The 18,545-nt window shown below is 42.4% G+C and overlaps 1 protein-coding gene across 1 annotated transcript in view; it reads left to right on the forward strand.

The window, feature by feature from the left end:
• The first annotated feature begins 202 nt into the window (after positions 1-202).
• LOC139559318 (gamma-aminobutyric acid type B receptor subunit 2-like) overlaps positions 203-18,545 on the forward strand; it is a 440,826-nt gene continuing 422,483 nt past the window's right edge. Inside the window, exon 1 of the mRNA XM_071375209.1 lies at positions 203-1,389. Within this exon, the coding sequence (XP_071231310.1) occupies positions 1,078-1,389 (312 nt within the window). The 5' untranslated portion in view covers positions 203-1,077. The remainder of the gene's footprint in view (positions 1,390-18,545) is intronic.

Here is an 18,545-nt window from a genome sequence, read left to right on the forward strand (position 1 = left end):
TTGACACAGCAGGTTACATGCAACCCCTCTTGCATGTTTGAAATCCTTTCTGTCTGCTAAACACGAAAGCCCAATACATCACCTTTGCCTGTTAGGCGACAAGAGCTTGCACCATCCATCCATCCCTCTGCGTTCCCCTCCCTCCCCTTTTTCTCTCTCTCTCTCCCCTTTTCCACATATATTTTGCTGCTCCCATTCGCTCGCGCTCTGAGCAGCAACAGCATTAAATAAGTGAAGCCTTTAACAGACACTCAGGCAGCCGCAACATCGTCCGCAGCGAGCGCACACACACTGACACAAGTCGCGTGGGCTGTCAGGACGCCGACGCCATCTGTTCTCGCCCACTCTGGACACGCTGCAATCAAGACTGCTTTTAAGATGATCTATTTAGGCAATTTTAATCAGAATTACCATATTCTCTTCGCCCTGAATAGACTACATATTGTAGTGCGTTGGCACGGATGCTCTATTAGGCTACTCTGATGTCTCTTGGCTGGGGAAAATACTCAGGAGGTACATTTGTATCCATAACAATTGTCACCGAGAGTGGCTGACTGGTCGTCCTCTGTCATCTTGAAGTTGTTTTATTGAGCATCCTACAGACTGTGAATTGTGATGTACTTGTGCCATGGTCACCCTAGTTCCCCAAGGTGAGGAGAGGGATTGAGTTGGAGAGATTTTTTAACGCGGAGGGAGTTGTTGTGGATCACGGAGACCAGGAGGAGAGAGACAACCGTCGGCGCCAATAACACCTTCTGCATCAGAACCGTCTCGGTTTCTTCCATATATGGCACACCACTAAAACTGGACCCTTGGATTAATTTTACAGAATACCTGTCAACGAGAATATATCTGTTTTAAATTCCCTGTAATAGACTTCAATCAGGTCGAGGTGTCTCACTGCGGTTGAACCCCCTACCAAGGCTAAGGTTGCGGTTTTATCGTTTGGACCATTTTAATAGGCTACTATATTTCCCTCTCGGGTGGATTGTTTGACCATCTCGGACGACCCCAAATGTGCGATGGCTGAGCAGTGAGAGCTCGGTGGGATCTGCTTTGGTCTTCCTTGACAGTAGCATGGCCCCGTCCCGACGGCACTGCGGATGGGAGATGACGCCTCTGTCGGTATGCCTGCTCCTGTCCATCTTGATGTTTCAGCCTGCGCTAGCCAAGGTCTGCAATGACTATACGAGGCACGGTCAGGACAACAGCTGGTTCTCGGGGGATAATGAAAAGTTGCCCATCATGGTGCTCATGCCGATGAACGAGTCGGCGCTGATGAGCAGCATTAGTCAGGGCATCGAGCCCGCAGTTCAACTGGCCATACAACATATAAAAGAGTCACGGAATTACAAGTTTTCACTCATCACCAAAATCTACGACACCGAGGTAAACTCATTCACCCACTCTGCACCATGATCTTCGTATCCTATATCATACATGTGCGTTTGCTTTGGGTTTCTGGGGCATAAACGTTTCAGAAACGCTTTCGTTGTTCGTGTGTGTATGTGTGTGTCAGGGAGAGGGGGTGTGTAGCCTACACTGCCCTGGAGGTAGCGCTCATACAGCGCGCGCCCATGTGGAAAGCGTAATTCTGTAATTATGTGCGCAGTGTTGGAAAATGTGTTTTAATTTTCGTAATTCCTGGAGATTTTCTGCTGTTGGATTAACACAGAAACATACAGTATCGGATGTTGTTATTCATTTTTATTGTTATTCAATTTTGATAATTTCTTGTCATAACTTCATAAACAATGGCTATTTCAGATTAATTTGCGGTGGGTTGGAATAGGTGCCGCGCACGTGCAACAAACTCGTGATCAAATTACAATTAATCCTCCCTGTTTGACGCCTTCACACTGCCGTAAGCTTTTCCTGCGCTGAAGACAGGTCATTATGGCTGTGATGCAGAACGTAATTGTTGTCTCAATTAGGCACAGGAACCTTTAAATATTGATTTATAGCTGATGGTTGCATTTGAATAACTGAACAAGATACCCATAAAATAGCTATGGCATTATGCAAAGCAATGCATTACTCAGTCCACATCGTTATTTCAGTCACGATTCCCATTGTATTTCGTAACAGAGGAAAGGTTCGTTTTCCTTGAACCTGAAGATGGCAGTAATTTGATGTGCAATTTCTTGTTGGCATACACACTTAAGGATAGCAGCATCTGTGTGGTCAAGAATGGGAACTATGTGCATTGCATCCCTGCCACTGTTTCCACACGCTAACGTTTAAGCATCTGTGGAACAAATCCCATTCAAGTCATGGAACGGATATTAGATTTTGTCCAAAACGGATATTAGATTTTGTCCTTTCGGATGTCCAAATCATCCGAAAGTATTTAAAATTGACTGTGAAGCGCGACAAATGCAAAAACCGGTCCCATTACTTGAATAACATTTGTGCCACAAATGCTAAAACGTTAGCATGTGGAAGCAGTGCCTGAGAAACTAAACCAAACGCATGGATTGCTGTCATACCCTGTTCATCATAGACTGCTTACAGGGTAAGGAACCCAATATGTTTTTTTGTAATTTGAGTGAACTATCCCTTTAAGATCAGTTTACCAATCAATATGAGTAGTGTGAAGGTTTTTAATTCTGTAGTTATGACCACCGCTTTGACGATTAGTCATTGGTCAGTCTCAGTAGCGTATATTATTACATTGTAAGGAGGCTTCCACCTGTATTGCATGGAAATCACATCGAATGGTTAGAATAGAATAGATCGTTTTCTTAACAACCATCAACCATTTGAGTGTGCTGACATTACTGCTGGCCAATTGGCTTCAGTGATTATGTGCCCCATCGTGGTGATGGCCATGGCATAGCAGCAATTGAGGAGGTGAGAGAGGTGATATCCAGGCTATTATATAAACATTACGTTACCATGTCAACGTGGAAGCAGGTTGAACGTTAAGGGGCCCAAAACTGCAGCTCTCACTCTAGCTAATTTAATTGACGTGATTAATGGTCTCAGGTATCTTAATCGAGCAAACACGTTTGCAAAACGATCGATGTGACTGATTGCGTTGTGAATGATGCTGTTAGAATTACCCAGATGTTAATGTAGGCGTTGAAGAAGCTTCATTAACTGTTTCAAAATATTTGTGAGTCTGTATTCTACTGCAGCCAGGATTTGGGCATGTATTGCAATTTTTATTTACATATAAAGGTACTTATAAGACCCATGTCAATGATTAACCCTAATCAGGTTGACGTGTGTGGAAGAATGCTGTCACAGAACACCAAAAATAACGTTAGTCCCAAATGACACCCTATTCCCTCGTGTAGTGCACTACTTTTGACCAGGACCCATAGGATGCATCCTAAACATTGTGAGAGACAGAGGCAGAACTGGTGTGAGATCATTGCATGGTTTCTCATGTCTGGTGTTTGTTCTGGATATTTCTATAATTCATCCATTTGCATTGATCTTTTACCATTAATTCCCAAATGTTTCAAACAATCCTGAGGTTTTAAAATGCTCAACTCATTGCAGTGGCTCAACAAGTGTAGTTCTTCATGTGACCACTGACCATGTTTGAGATATTTCTTTAGTCTAGGGGGGAATTCATATGTGAAAAGGTGCAGGTGTTTCCGTGCTGCTGTGAAACAAGTTGAAACAACAGTATAATCTTTTTGACTGTAGCAAGACAGTGATAAGTGATAAGTGATAAGTGGTGAGCTGTAAACTAGAGGCCAGTGGGTCAGCTGGTCATCCGCTCTGTGGATGGATGGATGGATGTGTACTCCTATAATGGGCAAAGTGCCCATTGAGTTCCAATGATAAAGGTTTTGTGTTCAGAATATTCTAGTCAATAATATATAATATACCTTTTCATATATGTCTCAGGAAATATGTCTAAGTAAGCATTAGTGTCATGGAGGAGTGATTAACTGGCTAATGGCGAACTGTATTTCCTTCGGTTCGTAATTATGTCATATTTTACATTTACATTTTACATTTAAGTCATTTAGCAGACGCTCTTATCCAGAGCGACTTACAAATTGGTGCATTCACCTTATGACATCCAGTGGAACAGCCACTTTACAATAGTGCATCTAAATATTTTAAGGGGGGGGGGGGTCAGAATTTTCTCTCCCTCTTTCTCTCCCTTACACAATGACACTTGCATGCATGTGCATCCATAAACTCTCTCCCTCTCTCACGCTCTCTCTATCTGTCGCTCTATCTCTCTCTCTCTCCTCTCTCAATTTCATTTCAATTCAAGGGGCTTTATTGGCATGGGAAAGATGTTAACATTGCCAAAGCAAGTGAGGTAGATAATATACAAAAGTAAAATAAACAATAAAAATGAACAGTTAACATTACACTCACAGAAGTTACAAAAGAATAAAGACATTACACTTGTCGTATTATGTATATATACAGTGTTGTAATGATGTACAAATGGTTAAGGTATAAAAGGGAAAATAAATAAACATAAATATGGGTTGTATTTACAATGGTGTTTGTTCTTCACTGGTTGCCCTTTTGTTGTGGCAACAGGTCACAAATCTTGCTGCTGTGATGGCACCCTGTGGTATTTCACCCAGTAGGTATGGGAGTTGATCAAAATTGGCTTTGTTTTCGAATTCTTTGTGGACCCGTGTAATCTGAGGGAAATATGTGTCTCTAATATGGTCATACATTGGGCAGGAGGTTAGGAAGTACAGCTCAGTTTCCACCTCATTTTGTGGGCAGTGTGCACATAGCCTGTCTTCTCTTGAGAGCCAGGTCTACCTACGGCGGCCTTTCTCAATAGCAAAACTATGCTCACTGAGTCTGTACATAGTCAAAGCTTCCTTAAGTTTGGGTCAGTCACAGTGGTCAGGTATTCTGCCACTGTGTACTCTCTGTTTAGGGTCAAATAGCATTCTAGTTTGCTCAGTTTTTTTGTTAATTCTTTCCAATGTGTCAAGTAATTATCTTTTTGTTTTCTCATGATTTGGTTGGGTCTAATTGTGTTGTTGTCCTGGGGCTCTGTGGGGTGTGTTTGTGTTTGTGAACAGAGCCCCAGGACCAGCTTGCTTAGGGGACTCTTCTCCAGATTCATCTCTCTGAAGGTGATGGCTTTGTTATGGAAGGTTTGGGAATCACTTCCTTTTAGGTGGTTGTAGAATTTAACGTCTCTTTTCTGGATTTTGATAATTAGCGGGTATCGGCCTAATTCTGCTCTGCATGCATTATTTGGTGTTCTACATGGTACACTGAGGATATTTTAGCAGAATTCTGCATGCAGAGTCTCAATTTGGTGTTTGTCCCATTTTGTTAATTCTTGGTTGGTGAGCGGACCCCAAACCTCACAACCATAAAGGGCAATGGGTTCTATAACTGATTCAAGTATTTTTAGCCAGGTCCTAATTGGTATGTTGAATTTTATGTTCCTTTTGATGGCATAGAATGCCCTTCTTGCCTTGTCTCTCAGCTTTGTGGAAGTTACCTGTGGCGCTGATGTTTAGGCCAAGGTATGTATAGTTTTTTGTGTGCTCTAGGGCAACAGTATCTAGATGTAATTTGTATTTGTGGTCCTGGCGACTGGACCTTTTTTGGAACACCATTATTTTGGTCTTACTGAGATTTCTGTCAGGGCCCAGTTCTGACAGAATCTGTGCAGAATGTCTAGGTGCTGCTGTAGGCTCTCCTTGGTTGGTGACAGAAGCACCAGATCATCAGCAAACAGTAGACATTTGACTTCTCACTCTATCTCTCGCTCTGTCGCTCTCTCTCTCTGTCTCTGTCTCTCTCTCTCTCTCTCTCTCTCTCTCTCTCTCTCTCTCTCTCTCTCTCTCTCTCTCTCTCTCTGTCGCTCTGTTACTCTCTCTCTCTGTCGCTCTGTTACTCTCTCTCTCTGTCGCTCTGTCTCTCTCTCTCTCTCTCCATCTGTCGCTCTGTTTCTCTCTCTCTCTATCTGTCGCTCTGTTTCTCTCTCTCTCTGTCGCTCTGTCTCCTGTCTCTCTCTCTCTCTCTCTCTCCATCTGTCGCTCTGTTTCTCTCTCTCTCCATCTGTCGCTCTGTTTCTCTCTCTCTCTATCTGTCGCTCTGTTTCTCTCTCTCTCTCTCTCTCTCCATCTGTCGCTCTGTTTCTCTCTCTCTCTATCTGTCGCTCTGTTTCTCTCTCTATCTGTCGCTCTGTTTCTCTCTCTCACAAACAAACAAACAAACAAACAAACAAACAAACAGGTAGTATATAAAAACAATGCACACAGCAGACACGGTAGTACCATGTGGTGTGTGCTGGGATTTAGCCTGGCAGATGTAAGTAATCAGTACCGGAGCAGAGTCTCTTTATCCCCTCTTAGGGATCCCCATACAGGCAGAGCTGCTCCCCCATGTGGGGCTGGATGCTGCTGGGGTTGAGGGCTGAAGCTGGGGCTGTGGTTGGGGCTGGGGATGGGGCCAGGGCTTGAGATGGGGCACTGCACAACAAGCAGTGGGGATCAGATGGCCATTGGATGGGGATGGAGGAGAAGTGTGGACTTGGGGATATTATCATGTCCAAACTCCTCTAACACCTATGAGGCCATTTGAGTATAGCTAACAGATGCAGGTCTCTGTGTTCTGCTAATGCATTGAGCTAATGCATGTCTGGCCTGTGGTTGAAAGTGTTAACTGGAGAAGGAGAATGTTGTCAGTAGATTGGGGGTTTTCGGGTCTGATCTACTCTGCAGTCGACAGCACCTCTGTGTGCTGAGCATCCATCTTCTAGTATGAACACAGAGGCTGGCTCCCAGATGGCACCCTATACCCTCTTTAGTGCACTACTTTTGACTAGGGCCCATATGGGGCTCTGGTCAGAAGTAGTGCACTATATAGAGAATAGGGTGCCATTTGGAACAGAGATGTACTGTGGTCCAGACAGAGTTAGAGTTAGGCACCATGGTTATGCTGCTAGCTCATTGTCACAGGGACTATAATTAGACCCTTGGGTAAAAAGCAGAGCAGGGAAACTCACTATAGGGACAGGTAGAGCTGCTTATCTGCCGATGGAGTGTTTGCTGTTGTCACCATGGATAACTGCGTATCCATGTACATACGTAAATCTAGATGTATTCACCGTAACGTAAGCATGACTGACATAAGCATGACTCACAGTCTATGTACATGTATAGATACAAATGCAACGCTACTGAGTGGAACATACCACTAGAAAAAGGAACATTGGGTGTCTATTAGGCTTTTCTGTTGCTTTTCTAATGAGGGAATACACAGGAGGCCTACATAGAAAAAACAGCACTGGAGATGCCATTGTAAATACATGTTAGCCAGGATGCCTCTCAGGAAGCCTCTTAGGGAACCCACACAACATTGTTTTCTCCTGCAGTGTGAATGATTGGTATTGATGTGAAATCTATACCTTCTGGATTGGAAATGGGGGTGAATATGTGGTGACTTGCCGGGGGGTTGTATAACTCAGGGTTAGAGGCTAACGTCAGGAGATGATGAAACAGGAGTGAGACGTCACAGATAGGGGAGACGCACAGAATCTAAATCCCTTCATTAGCCCCCCTCAGGAGGAACCATTTGGAGATGTGGAATGCATCCCAAATGGCACCCTATTCCCTACATAGTGTCACTACTTTAGCCCATGTTTCTGGTCATAGGTAGTGCACTGTGTAAGGAATAGGGTTCTATTTGGGATGGAACCCGTGATTTATACATCTCACCCCTCTGCCTCTCACAGTGATTCAACCCCTTGTGTTGTAATTCACGAGGATGGATTCAAGGAAGGACGAAACGTTGCAGAATAATGGGATATTTAATCTTGAATGCCTGCGCAACAAGCCAGCTGTTGTGTGTAGTTGCTTTTGAAAAGCTTGATGTAAGTATAAGTAATCCTATATGTTCCGAATTGTAAGGCCTCACAGTCTGGGATAAAAAGCCACGGAAATAATCAAACTAGTGTATCAATGTACTAGAAGTACATTTTACCTGTGCTATTGTGCCTCTAGTATTTTTAGAATAGAGAAAATTAAAGATGCAGTTTTTTAAAGACTGGATACATTTGACCACAAAGACACTTAGCTAGATTTGATCCTGCTCGTGTAAACCCGATATTCATGTCATTATTTTAGTAAGAGGACATTGCAGTCACGTGATACCATTGGCCTCATGAGGCCATTAAACCATAAAGCATGGCCTATGTTTCAGATAATGCACAGTACATATATAGACTGGCCCTGTGCTTCCGAGAGGAACAAAAGCTGACGTATGTCACATTTGTACACACTTTGCAGGAGCCCCCATGGCCTTGATAGTTTCGACACATATATGCTTGAGGGTCTCTTTTCCCCTGAGAATATGAGGCATTTTGTCGCGATAAGTAATTTTTTCAATTTCAAGGATAGGCCTATTGGGTTTCAAGTCAAGTCAAATCAAACTTTATTTATATTACACATTTCTTACAGACGATGCATTTCAAAGTAAAATAAGAAAAGGTGAGACAAAACCAACACGTTTTCTAAATTAAGAGACAAATAGTAAAACAATAAAACAACAATAAAACAACAGTGGACATGAGAGACTAATGCATTAAATACAATTTTATAAATGTATATAATGGGATAAAATAAATAAAATAGATAGTAAAAGCTTAAGATTTTTCTCAGTGTATAGGACTGGCCCCTCAAACCTCTCTGAGGTATTTAGGAATCTAGGGAAATGTCTCTGTCCCATTTTTCCCAACAGTCACACTTTCACATTTTGCTGAAATCAGCCTAAGAATTCTTAGTCTGACTAATTTTGCATGGTTTCAGAGTAGGAGTGATCTAGTATCAGGTCTTCCCTAGCCATGTAATCATATTCATTAGGATCTAAAAAGCTAATCTGACTCTGGATCAGCACTCCTACCCTGAAACACTTTATGAATGCAGACCCTGGAGGAGATCTTAACCAGTAATAAGAGACCGTAACCTATCGAAGAGGAGAAAATTACCATCCTTTAATTATTGTACTGTATGATAACTAGTGACAGCAATTCCATTGACTAATGTTAAAACCAGCAGTTTTCTATTGTATTTCCGCAATGAGGAATTCCCACTATTATATAGAATGGTGCAGTACTTGATTATTATTTATTAGTAGTGTATTATTATTCTATTACCAGTCTTTGTGTTGGGAAAACAATCCACATCATCCAATGGTCAATTAACAGGTTACACACAAAACACCATAATAGACATTGCATTGGCTAATACACTGCTATTTCCCCCTGCTGGTTTTCCAAACGATGAGCAGTTCAAATGTTTGTCAGTAGTGTGTTTGTGTTTATGAAAGTGCAGCTCGTAATTACTGACCTTTTACTGAGTTTATGTCCCAAAGGGTATCCTAATTCCTATATAGTGCACTACTTTTAACCAGGGCCCATAGGCTCTGGTCAAAAGTAGTGCACTATAAAATAAATAGGGTGCCATTTTGGACAAGGCCTGTGTCATCATGCCAATGGCCTGGAGTCTCCAGCCAGACCTAGTCACCATGTCAATTGATGTTTCCTTTCATTCTCTTACTTACATAGCAGACCTGGGTCCAATACTATTTGAAATCTTTGGAAGTTCCTTGAGCGTTTGCTTTAGGCTGCCTACAGTACCTGATTGTCGGGGTTTGCACTTTTCCAATTTAATTTAATGGCTCCATTGCACTAGGCAAACTCAAGCAAGCACAGTATTTGAAGTGTTTTAAATTATATTAGTGTTTGAACCAAGGTCTGGTGTGCACCCAGGCTCCAATGCTCCAATGGTTCCTACCTAATGAATAGTGGAGGCAGAGGAAGTTATTATACATGGAGCTGGTGCCACTGACACCCCCTCTGGCAGGGCCTGTCGTCAGGGACAAGTGTGTGTGTGTGTTCCAGCCAGGCAGTTAGACTGTGGCTGTTGTTCAGTAAGTCCCTTGAATACAGCCACTAGCCTCCCTAGGAACAAAGGATCCTAGGGTAGCTTTGTACATACACAACTGACCTTTCCTCTCAATACTGACCCTCAGGGGCCTCCTTAGTGCCCTAAAGACAAAGCAGTCATCCTCCTGGCCCATCCCTTTCTCCAGTTCTTTGATACATTTAATCTCTACTGCTGCCCAGGGCCTTGCCTGGCTAACCAGCAGTACAGTGTTTAGTAGACCTACACCAGGCCACTTCATCCAATACAGCATTCTTTACGACTTAGGGTTGCAAAATTCTGGTAACTTTTCAAAAATTCCCAGGTTTTCCAGAATCCTGATTGGAATTTTGGGAAGGTTACTGGAATTTTTCAACCCTAGTCCTGCTACAGTGCAGTACACTACAACAAGGGATGTGTGAGGTCCAGTACTCTACAACAAGGGATGTGTGAGGTCCAGTACTCTACAACAAGGGATGTGTGAGGTCCAGTACTCTACAACAAGGGATGTGTGAAGTCCTGTACTCTACAACAAGGGATGTGTGAGGTCCAGTACTCTACAACAAGGGATGTGTGAGGTCCAGTACTCTACAACAAGGGATGTGTGAGGTCCAGTACTCTACAACAAGGGATGTGTGAAGTCCTGTACTCTACAACAAGGGATGTGTGAGGTCCAGTACTCTACAACAAGGGATGTGTGAGGTCCAGTACTCTACAACAAGGGATGTGTGAGGTCCTGTACTCTACAACAAGGGATGTGTGAGGTCCAGTACACTACAACAAGGGATGTGTGAGGTCCAGTACACTACAACAAGGGATGTGTGAGGTCCAGTACTCTACAACAAGGGATGTGTGAGGTCCAGTACTCTACAACAAGGGATGTGTGAGGTCCAGTACTCTACAACAAGGGATGTGTGAGGTCCTGTACACTACAACAAGGGGTGTGTGAGGTCCAGTTCACTACAACAAGGGATGTGTGAGGTCCAGTACTCTACAACAAGGGATGTGTGAGGTCCTGTACACTACAACAAGGGATGTGTGAGGTCCAGTACTCTACAACAAGGGATGTGTGAGGTCCAGTACACTACAACAAGGGGTGTGTGAGGTCCAGTACACTACAACAAGGGATGTGTGAGGTCCAGTACTCTACAACAGGGGATGTGTGAGGTCCAGTACTCTACAACAAGGGATGTGTGAGGTCCAGTACTCTACAACAAGGGATGTGTGAGGTCCAGTACTCTACAACAAGGGATGTGTGAGGTCCTGTACTCTACAACAAGGGATGTGTGAGGTCCTGTACACCACAACAACAAATGTGTGTGTGACTACAGCATATATAATTACCCTAGCAATTCCTCCATATGGCACATTGTATCTGTTTTGTGAAGTTTTTTGTTGTCGTTGTTTTTGTGCGGGAGTAATTGAGAAAATTGGATTGTTAACAGTTAGCTAACGAGAGAGAGACTGTTTCCTGCTGTTATCAGTGTCCCTTGCCCCGGGCTGGGATGCCTTTTGTGCAGATACATTTAAGGGATAATCGTGTGGACTGGAGGACAGGCTGAATTTGACTTCAAACATTTTGTTTGCATCCCAACGTGCACCCTATCCCCTATATAGTGCACTACTTCACTTGTGACTAAGTCACTGGGCAAAAGTAGTGCACTATATAGGGAATATATAGGGAAAAGGGGGCCATTTGGGTACAGGATTTTTTGTTGAAGTCAAAATGCTCTGTTGTTGCTCAGGAGGCGTTTTGGGCTTAACCCGGAAGGGCAGCAGGCAAATGGCTGTTAAACAGGGGTGTAGGGGAGGGTATATGCCATATCAATTAATAAGGCTGATGGAACGGATCTGAATGTTTAGCTCAAATGTGATAAACTATTATTTCTTCACATTTAAGCGCAGCAATGTGCATACAGTGGTAGGCCTATGTGTGAATGTTACAAAATACAATTTGTGGCAAAACATCATTCTAAAATGCGCATGAGAGCAGTTTCATGGACAGAGATGAAAATGGCTGTTAGAAATTTAGAAAGAAGGGAGATCTAAAGACACAACAACTAGCATGGGTTGCTAATATGACTAGGATCATCAACAACTAGCATGGGTTGCTAATATGACTAGGATCATCAACAACTAGCATGGGTTGCTAATATGACTAGGATCATCAACAACTAGCATGGGTTGCTAATATGACTAGGATCATCAACAACTAGCATAGGTTGCTAATATGACTAGGATAATCAACAATCAACAACAATTGTTTGCATCCCAACGTGCACCCTATCCCCTATATAGTGCACTACTTCACTTGTGACTAAGTCACTGGGCAAAAGTAGTGCACTATATAGGGAATATATAGGGAAAAGGGGGCCATTTGGGTACAGGATTTTTTGTTGAAGTCAAAATGCTCTGTTGTTGCTCAGGAGGCGTTTTGGGCTTAACCCGGAAGGGCAGCAGGCAAATGGCTGTTAAACAGGGGTGTAGGGGAGGGTATATGCCATATCAATTAATAAGGCTGATGGAACGGATCTGAATGTTTAGCTCAAATGTGATAAACTATTATTTCTTCACATTTAAGCGCAGCAATGTGCATACAGTGGTAGGCCTATGTGTGAATGTTACAAAATACAATTTGTGGCAAAACATCATTCTAAAATGCGCATGAGAGCAGTTTCATGGACAGAGATGAAAATGGCTGTTAGAAATTTAGAAAGAAGGGAGATCTAAAGACACAACAACTAGCATGGGTTGCTAATATGACTAGGATCATCAACAACTAGCATGGGTTGCTAATATGACTAGGATCATCAACAACTATCATGGGTTGCTAATATGACTAGGATCATCAACAACTAGCATGGGTTGCTAATATGACTAGGATCATCAACAACTAGCATGGGTTGCTAATATGACTAGGATCATCAACAACTATCATGGGTTGCTAATATGACTAGGACCATCAACAACTATCATGGGTTGCTAATATGACTAGGATTATCAACAACTAGCATGGGTTGCTAATATGACTAGGATCATCAACAACTAGCATGGGTTGCTAATATGACTAGGATCATCAACAACTAGCATGGGTTGCTAATATGACTAGGATCATCAACAACTAGCATGGGTTGCTAATATGACTAGGATCATCAACAACTATCATGGGTTGCTAATATGACTAGGATCATCAACAACTAGCATGGGTTGCTAATATGACTAGGATCATCAACAACTAGCATGGGTTGCTAATATGACTAGGATCATCAACAACTAGCATGGGTTGCTAATATGACTAGGATTGTGCCTTTGGCTGCTAGACAATGAAAGGAAGTTGATTTGAAAACCAGTAGAACAGGAGAGCACATATGAGGAAGTCTTTATAAAATAATTGCCTCCTCGTTTCTATGGTGGAATTTTGCCTATAGACTACTTTAAAGCAAGGTAAGACATGGCTCATGATATAAGGTAAAACATCCAGGTTTCAAACAATTAAGGAACAGGAACAATATAGCGATGATAATGATAGACCTAACCGTCTTCTGGTAGATGGAAAGGCTCTCTCAAAAACCTCATTTAAAATGTTTACTAGCTACAAAGTAGCCCATTGCATGAATCCAGTGGGCGTTTTGTGAACTCCCCCTCCTGTGAGCTACAGAAGAACACTAACCAAACAACAGTGCTAGGTGGATGCACAGTTGACTTAATGGGTAACTACACAATAAAAATCGAAATTTCTTAGATTGTTCCCAGACCTCAAAAGTGGTCTCCTGGTGTGGTTTAAGCATTGTTGTCGACTTAGAAAATCACATTTTGTTGTTTTCCTATTAACAAAAAAGTGTGACTTTGAGATTGAAAACCTGTGAATTTCTGACTCATTTGAGTCTCATTTATCTATTTCAAAAGTAGGCCTACTATTAGCCTACTTGCACAGTAAAGCTTGGGTAGGCCTGACTGTGAAAGAACAAAATGGGATTCATAATTTTAGGTAATTCAGAGTGTATGTCACTGTTTCTCATAGAATTGTTTCACACAGTGCGCCTTTCCTTTGCTGGTCAGTATACCCACTTCTCCAGGCTCCACTACACCACTGCTGTTAAAGAATGGCGAAGAAAAAAAATCAGGAAGTTGGGATATGATTGGTTGATGATATTGGCGGCCATTCAAACTCATGTCAGTGTTGTATGCAGAGATGATCATGACACAGAAGGACCCCCTATAGATATCAGTGACTATCAGCTATTCACACTTGGTGTTTCCTGCTGAAATCAAACAATGGTATGAAGAGAGGTCACAAACCATTCTGTCATATTGTCCCTGTGGCCATGCATTTATATTCTGTGTGAATGTCACATAGGCTTTTTCACAAACACTACTATCATGACACAAGGTGAGACCCAGATGCAGACACAGGAGGCAGATGGTTGGAGTCTTACAATGTTTAACAATCCAAAAGGAGTAGACAAGCAAATAGTTGTGGACAGGCAAAAGGTCAAAACCAGATCAGAGTCCAGGAGGTACAGATCGGCAGAAAGGCTCGTGTTCAAGGCAGGCAGAATGGTCAGGCAGGCAGGTACAGAGTCCAGAACAGGCAAGGGTCAAAACCGGGAGGACTAGAAAAAAAAGAATAACCAAGGCAGGAGTACGGGAAAAATGCTGGTTGACTTGGACATACGAACTGGCACAGAGAGACAGGAAACACAGGGATAAATACACTGGCACAGAGAGACAGGAAACACAGGGATAAATACACTGGCACAGAGAGACAGGAAACACAGGGATAAATACACTGGCACAGAGAGACAGGAAACACAGGGATAAATACACTGGGGGAAAACAAGCGACACCTGGAGGGGGTGGAGACAATAACGAGGACAGGTGAAACTGACCAGGGTGTGACAACCACCCTCTACCCTACGTAGTGCACTAAATGGGAAATAGGGTGCCACTTTGGATGCAGAAATATACTGTAGATCATGCAGAAAAGCCTGACGGAGGAAGATCTTGTATTGAGTGTTAATTCTCCAGTGGTGACATTATAGTGATCTGATAATCCTTATCTGAACATTTAAAAGGCTGATATATCCTGCAGCTTAGAGGAAATAGTCCGTCTTTAAAGAAGAACGACATCTCTGAGTATCAAGCTAACACTCCAAATGCTATAAATGTGTTTATCACACACAATGCAGGATTTTAATGACACAAAAAACTTATGGTGGTATAATGTTTGGAACAGACTTGTTTGGATTGTATTTTTGGTATGGGTGCGGTGCTGGTGGCATCTGTTGGCGAGCCTCTCCTGAAGCCATTCTCTGCATCCCAAATGGGAGCACATAGGGCTTTGTTCTAAAGTAGAATCTTAAAAAAAAAAACGCTTTCTAGAACTTAAAAGGTTTCTTTGGCTGTCCCTGTAGGAGAACCCCTGGAAAAACTATTTTTGGTTCCAGGTAGAACCTGTTTGGATCCATGTAGAACCCTTTCTACAGAGGGTTCTACATGGAACCCAAAATAGTTCTATCTGGAACCAAAAACCAAAAGCCAGACCCAGGCCGACAACAGCGAGGCATCCATTTTACCCTCAGCATTTTGGAGAGTGGTGCATACAGAGTCCTTCGGAAACCCTTTTTTTTAAAGAGTGTAGTGCTCTTTGTAGGGAATCTATTGCCATTTGGGACTAAGCCATTGTGTGTCTGTCTCCTAGATTAGCCTACAAATTAGATGCACAGTCATTCTGAAAGGTGCCGGAGCCGGACCGAGCAGCTGGCTGTTATTAACGTTAAACAAACATTTGCTCTGAGAGACAGAGAGGGGGGAGAGAGAGGGAGAGGACTCTGTATGCACCACTCTCCAAAATGCTGAGGGTAAAATGGATGCCTCGCTGTTGTCGGCCTGGGTCTGGCTTTTGCTTGTGTGTATCAAAGCTTCTATTGATTGCTGCCCCATTTACACAGTCAATTAACACATTAAATGTTTACTCTGGTAAGCTGGTTTGAATGTAGAGGGACCACACAAATCTCTTTATCTCAGTTGTAGGCACGAATGAAAAAAAAGATACAACAGATTTCATCAATAGTACATACAGTAGGTAGCTTGCATAAGGGTTGGTGCTCATAGGATCATAACTTAGTCTACCTACTACCTCTTATTGTGTATTGAACTTCCTTCCAGGCTGATCACTGAAGATTTAGGTTGAAGTTGCCCCTAGATGCTGATCTTAGGTCAGTTTAGCATTTCCCCACTAATTAGGATTGGGGAAGGGGCAGCAGATCCTAGCTCTATACAGTATCTAAGGAAAACTTCACCCCGGAGCGACCTCAGACTGTATTTCTATGCTTATGGCTACCTGGGTGCCCAGGGGATGTGCACGCCTGCATGCTGTTGCACATGATGGGAATTATCTGGAATGTTCCACTGTCATGGGAGGGAATTCTAATGATGGTGTCATATGTGTTCTGGTCCTGCCCAGGCACCCACTGTGACTGATGTCTGACCTTTGACCCTTGACCGGCATCAAACACATGTCAATCAACACTGTTGTCCAGACAACGGAAGATTTATGATTATTTAATGTTGAATGGTTAATTTCCAATGTATACAAGGGGAATGGAGGGTGCTCTTGGCAGTAATTCCTCCTGGAACCATGTTGATTTCATGCTATACACACACACACACACACACACACACACACACACACACACACACACACACACACACACACACACACACACACACACACACACACGCACACGCACACCTCGACCAACACTGTCTCACCCTATTTTTCGTCAAACTCCAATGGCCCTCCACACCAATCAACCCTCCCCTTTCCTCCCCCCATGCATCCCTACCCCTCCCCTGAGTGAATGTAAAGGAAAGGATTATGAGGGAGGGGAGGGGAGGGGTGTTGTCATTAGAGATTGGACAAATGCCATGTGAACGCTGCCGTCTTTCTCCCGGGTCGACCACAGAGTAATAAGCAGAAAGTCTGCCCTTGTCAGTCCTACTCTAATTACATTAATGCCTGTGTAATTCCTGGACAGAAAAGACGGCGACGCCCCTCCTCCTTGTGAGGGAGTTTGTGTATGTGTGGTAAAATGAGGGCATCTGTGTATGTAGCCTGTGGAGGACTGGTAGTATGTCTTGGTCTCTTTCTGCATGGATAACTGTGTGTGTATCACGTGCCTCCCCAGAGAGGAGGGTAAAGGCGTCTGCATGCTTCCCATCCGAAACAGTTCCGAAGAGTTTGTGCATATATTATAATGACATTTTGTGACGTTTTTGTTAGTTTTCGACTTTGGTACGTTTTTTTTTTTTTCACTGTTCAGGCGTACTACATTTTTTCTTGAGGCAAGCCGAACTTCGGGAGCCGAAGTCTACACCCCTTCGTCTGTGATTGGTCAACTGTAGGGATTCTTCAATAAAGTCTTTGTTTTCATTCAACGAAAGATTACTTGTTTTAATGCACATTTTTTCATTGATAAATATTGCACCAAACATTTTTGTTAGATTTAAAATTGCGCCACTAAGATCTCCGCGGCTAAAACGTAAAAAAGAATGACAATTTTTTTTGAGTTCTCTTAGATTAATTCACATTTTGAGGAAGTTTATACTGGCCACGGCATCTCAAAATGCTCAAACCATACAATTATTTTCTTGTTTTTCAAGCTAAGGTCTTTTAAGGGAGTATGCAAGCACACTTGTTCTGTTCACCTAGCCGACTTCGACTAGCCGCCAGCCGAACTGAAGCATGCTGACGCCTTAACAGGGTTGTCTTGCCTGGTATCTCTTTCTTTTGGATCTGCAAAAACTTTACAAAAATATATTTGAGTAAATGAAAACCAACACTTGGTGTCTGCATCATTTCCTTTACGGTTCTCATTCGGAATTGGACTGGAGTGATCTTAGATTTAAAACCAAATAGATTTGCTCCCCAGAGCAATCTTTACACGGTTTCAAGCTTGCCAAATACAATGACAGAATAATCTCTCACAACATTAACTGTTGTTTTTGTGCTTCTTCTTGGTGCCATTTTGAATTTGATGGTTATCAAACAGTGCAAGTGCTTTTCAGCCTGTGTGAGAGAGATAGTAGACTACTTAACTGTATCTTTCTAACTGGCACTGGTGTTATCGCATTGGGGTTTTCTGACCAGGTGGCATGCAACTTTATGGCACGTCACTCTGCTGTTTTATTCACTGATACAGAGTAGGAGTGCTGATTTAGGATCAGTTTTACATATTCGATTATAATGAATCAGATTATTATTATTTACATTTTTTTTTAAATATATTCTTTATGGGGTGGATCAACTTTAATATTACAAATAGATTGTGGCTTCTATCAATGTAATTGTCTGCATCATTTCTAATTCCCCAAATATTTTTTAGGACTATATATGTTATTTAAAAAAGATTGGTTGCAAGAATTTTGTATAATCATTTAAATTGAAAAACTGTATCAGTTCATAAACGATGTGCCATGGAATTGGTACATTGAACACCTCTTCCCAACTATTTTGCAATCTGAATGGCATATCTGTCATTTTTTTGGTCCTTAAATAAAAATGTTATACTTTTATTAATCATCACAATTTTCTTTAACCAATTTTGGACTTTAATGCAGGGCCGACAGACAAGTTCCTTACTTTCTCCCCATTCCACT

This window comes from Salvelinus alpinus, chromosome 29, assembly GCF_045679555.1.
Source record: "Salvelinus alpinus chromosome 29, SLU_Salpinus.1, whole genome shotgun sequence".
Lineage (NCBI taxonomy): Eukaryota > Metazoa > Chordata > Actinopteri > Salmoniformes > Salmonidae > Salvelinus > Salvelinus alpinus.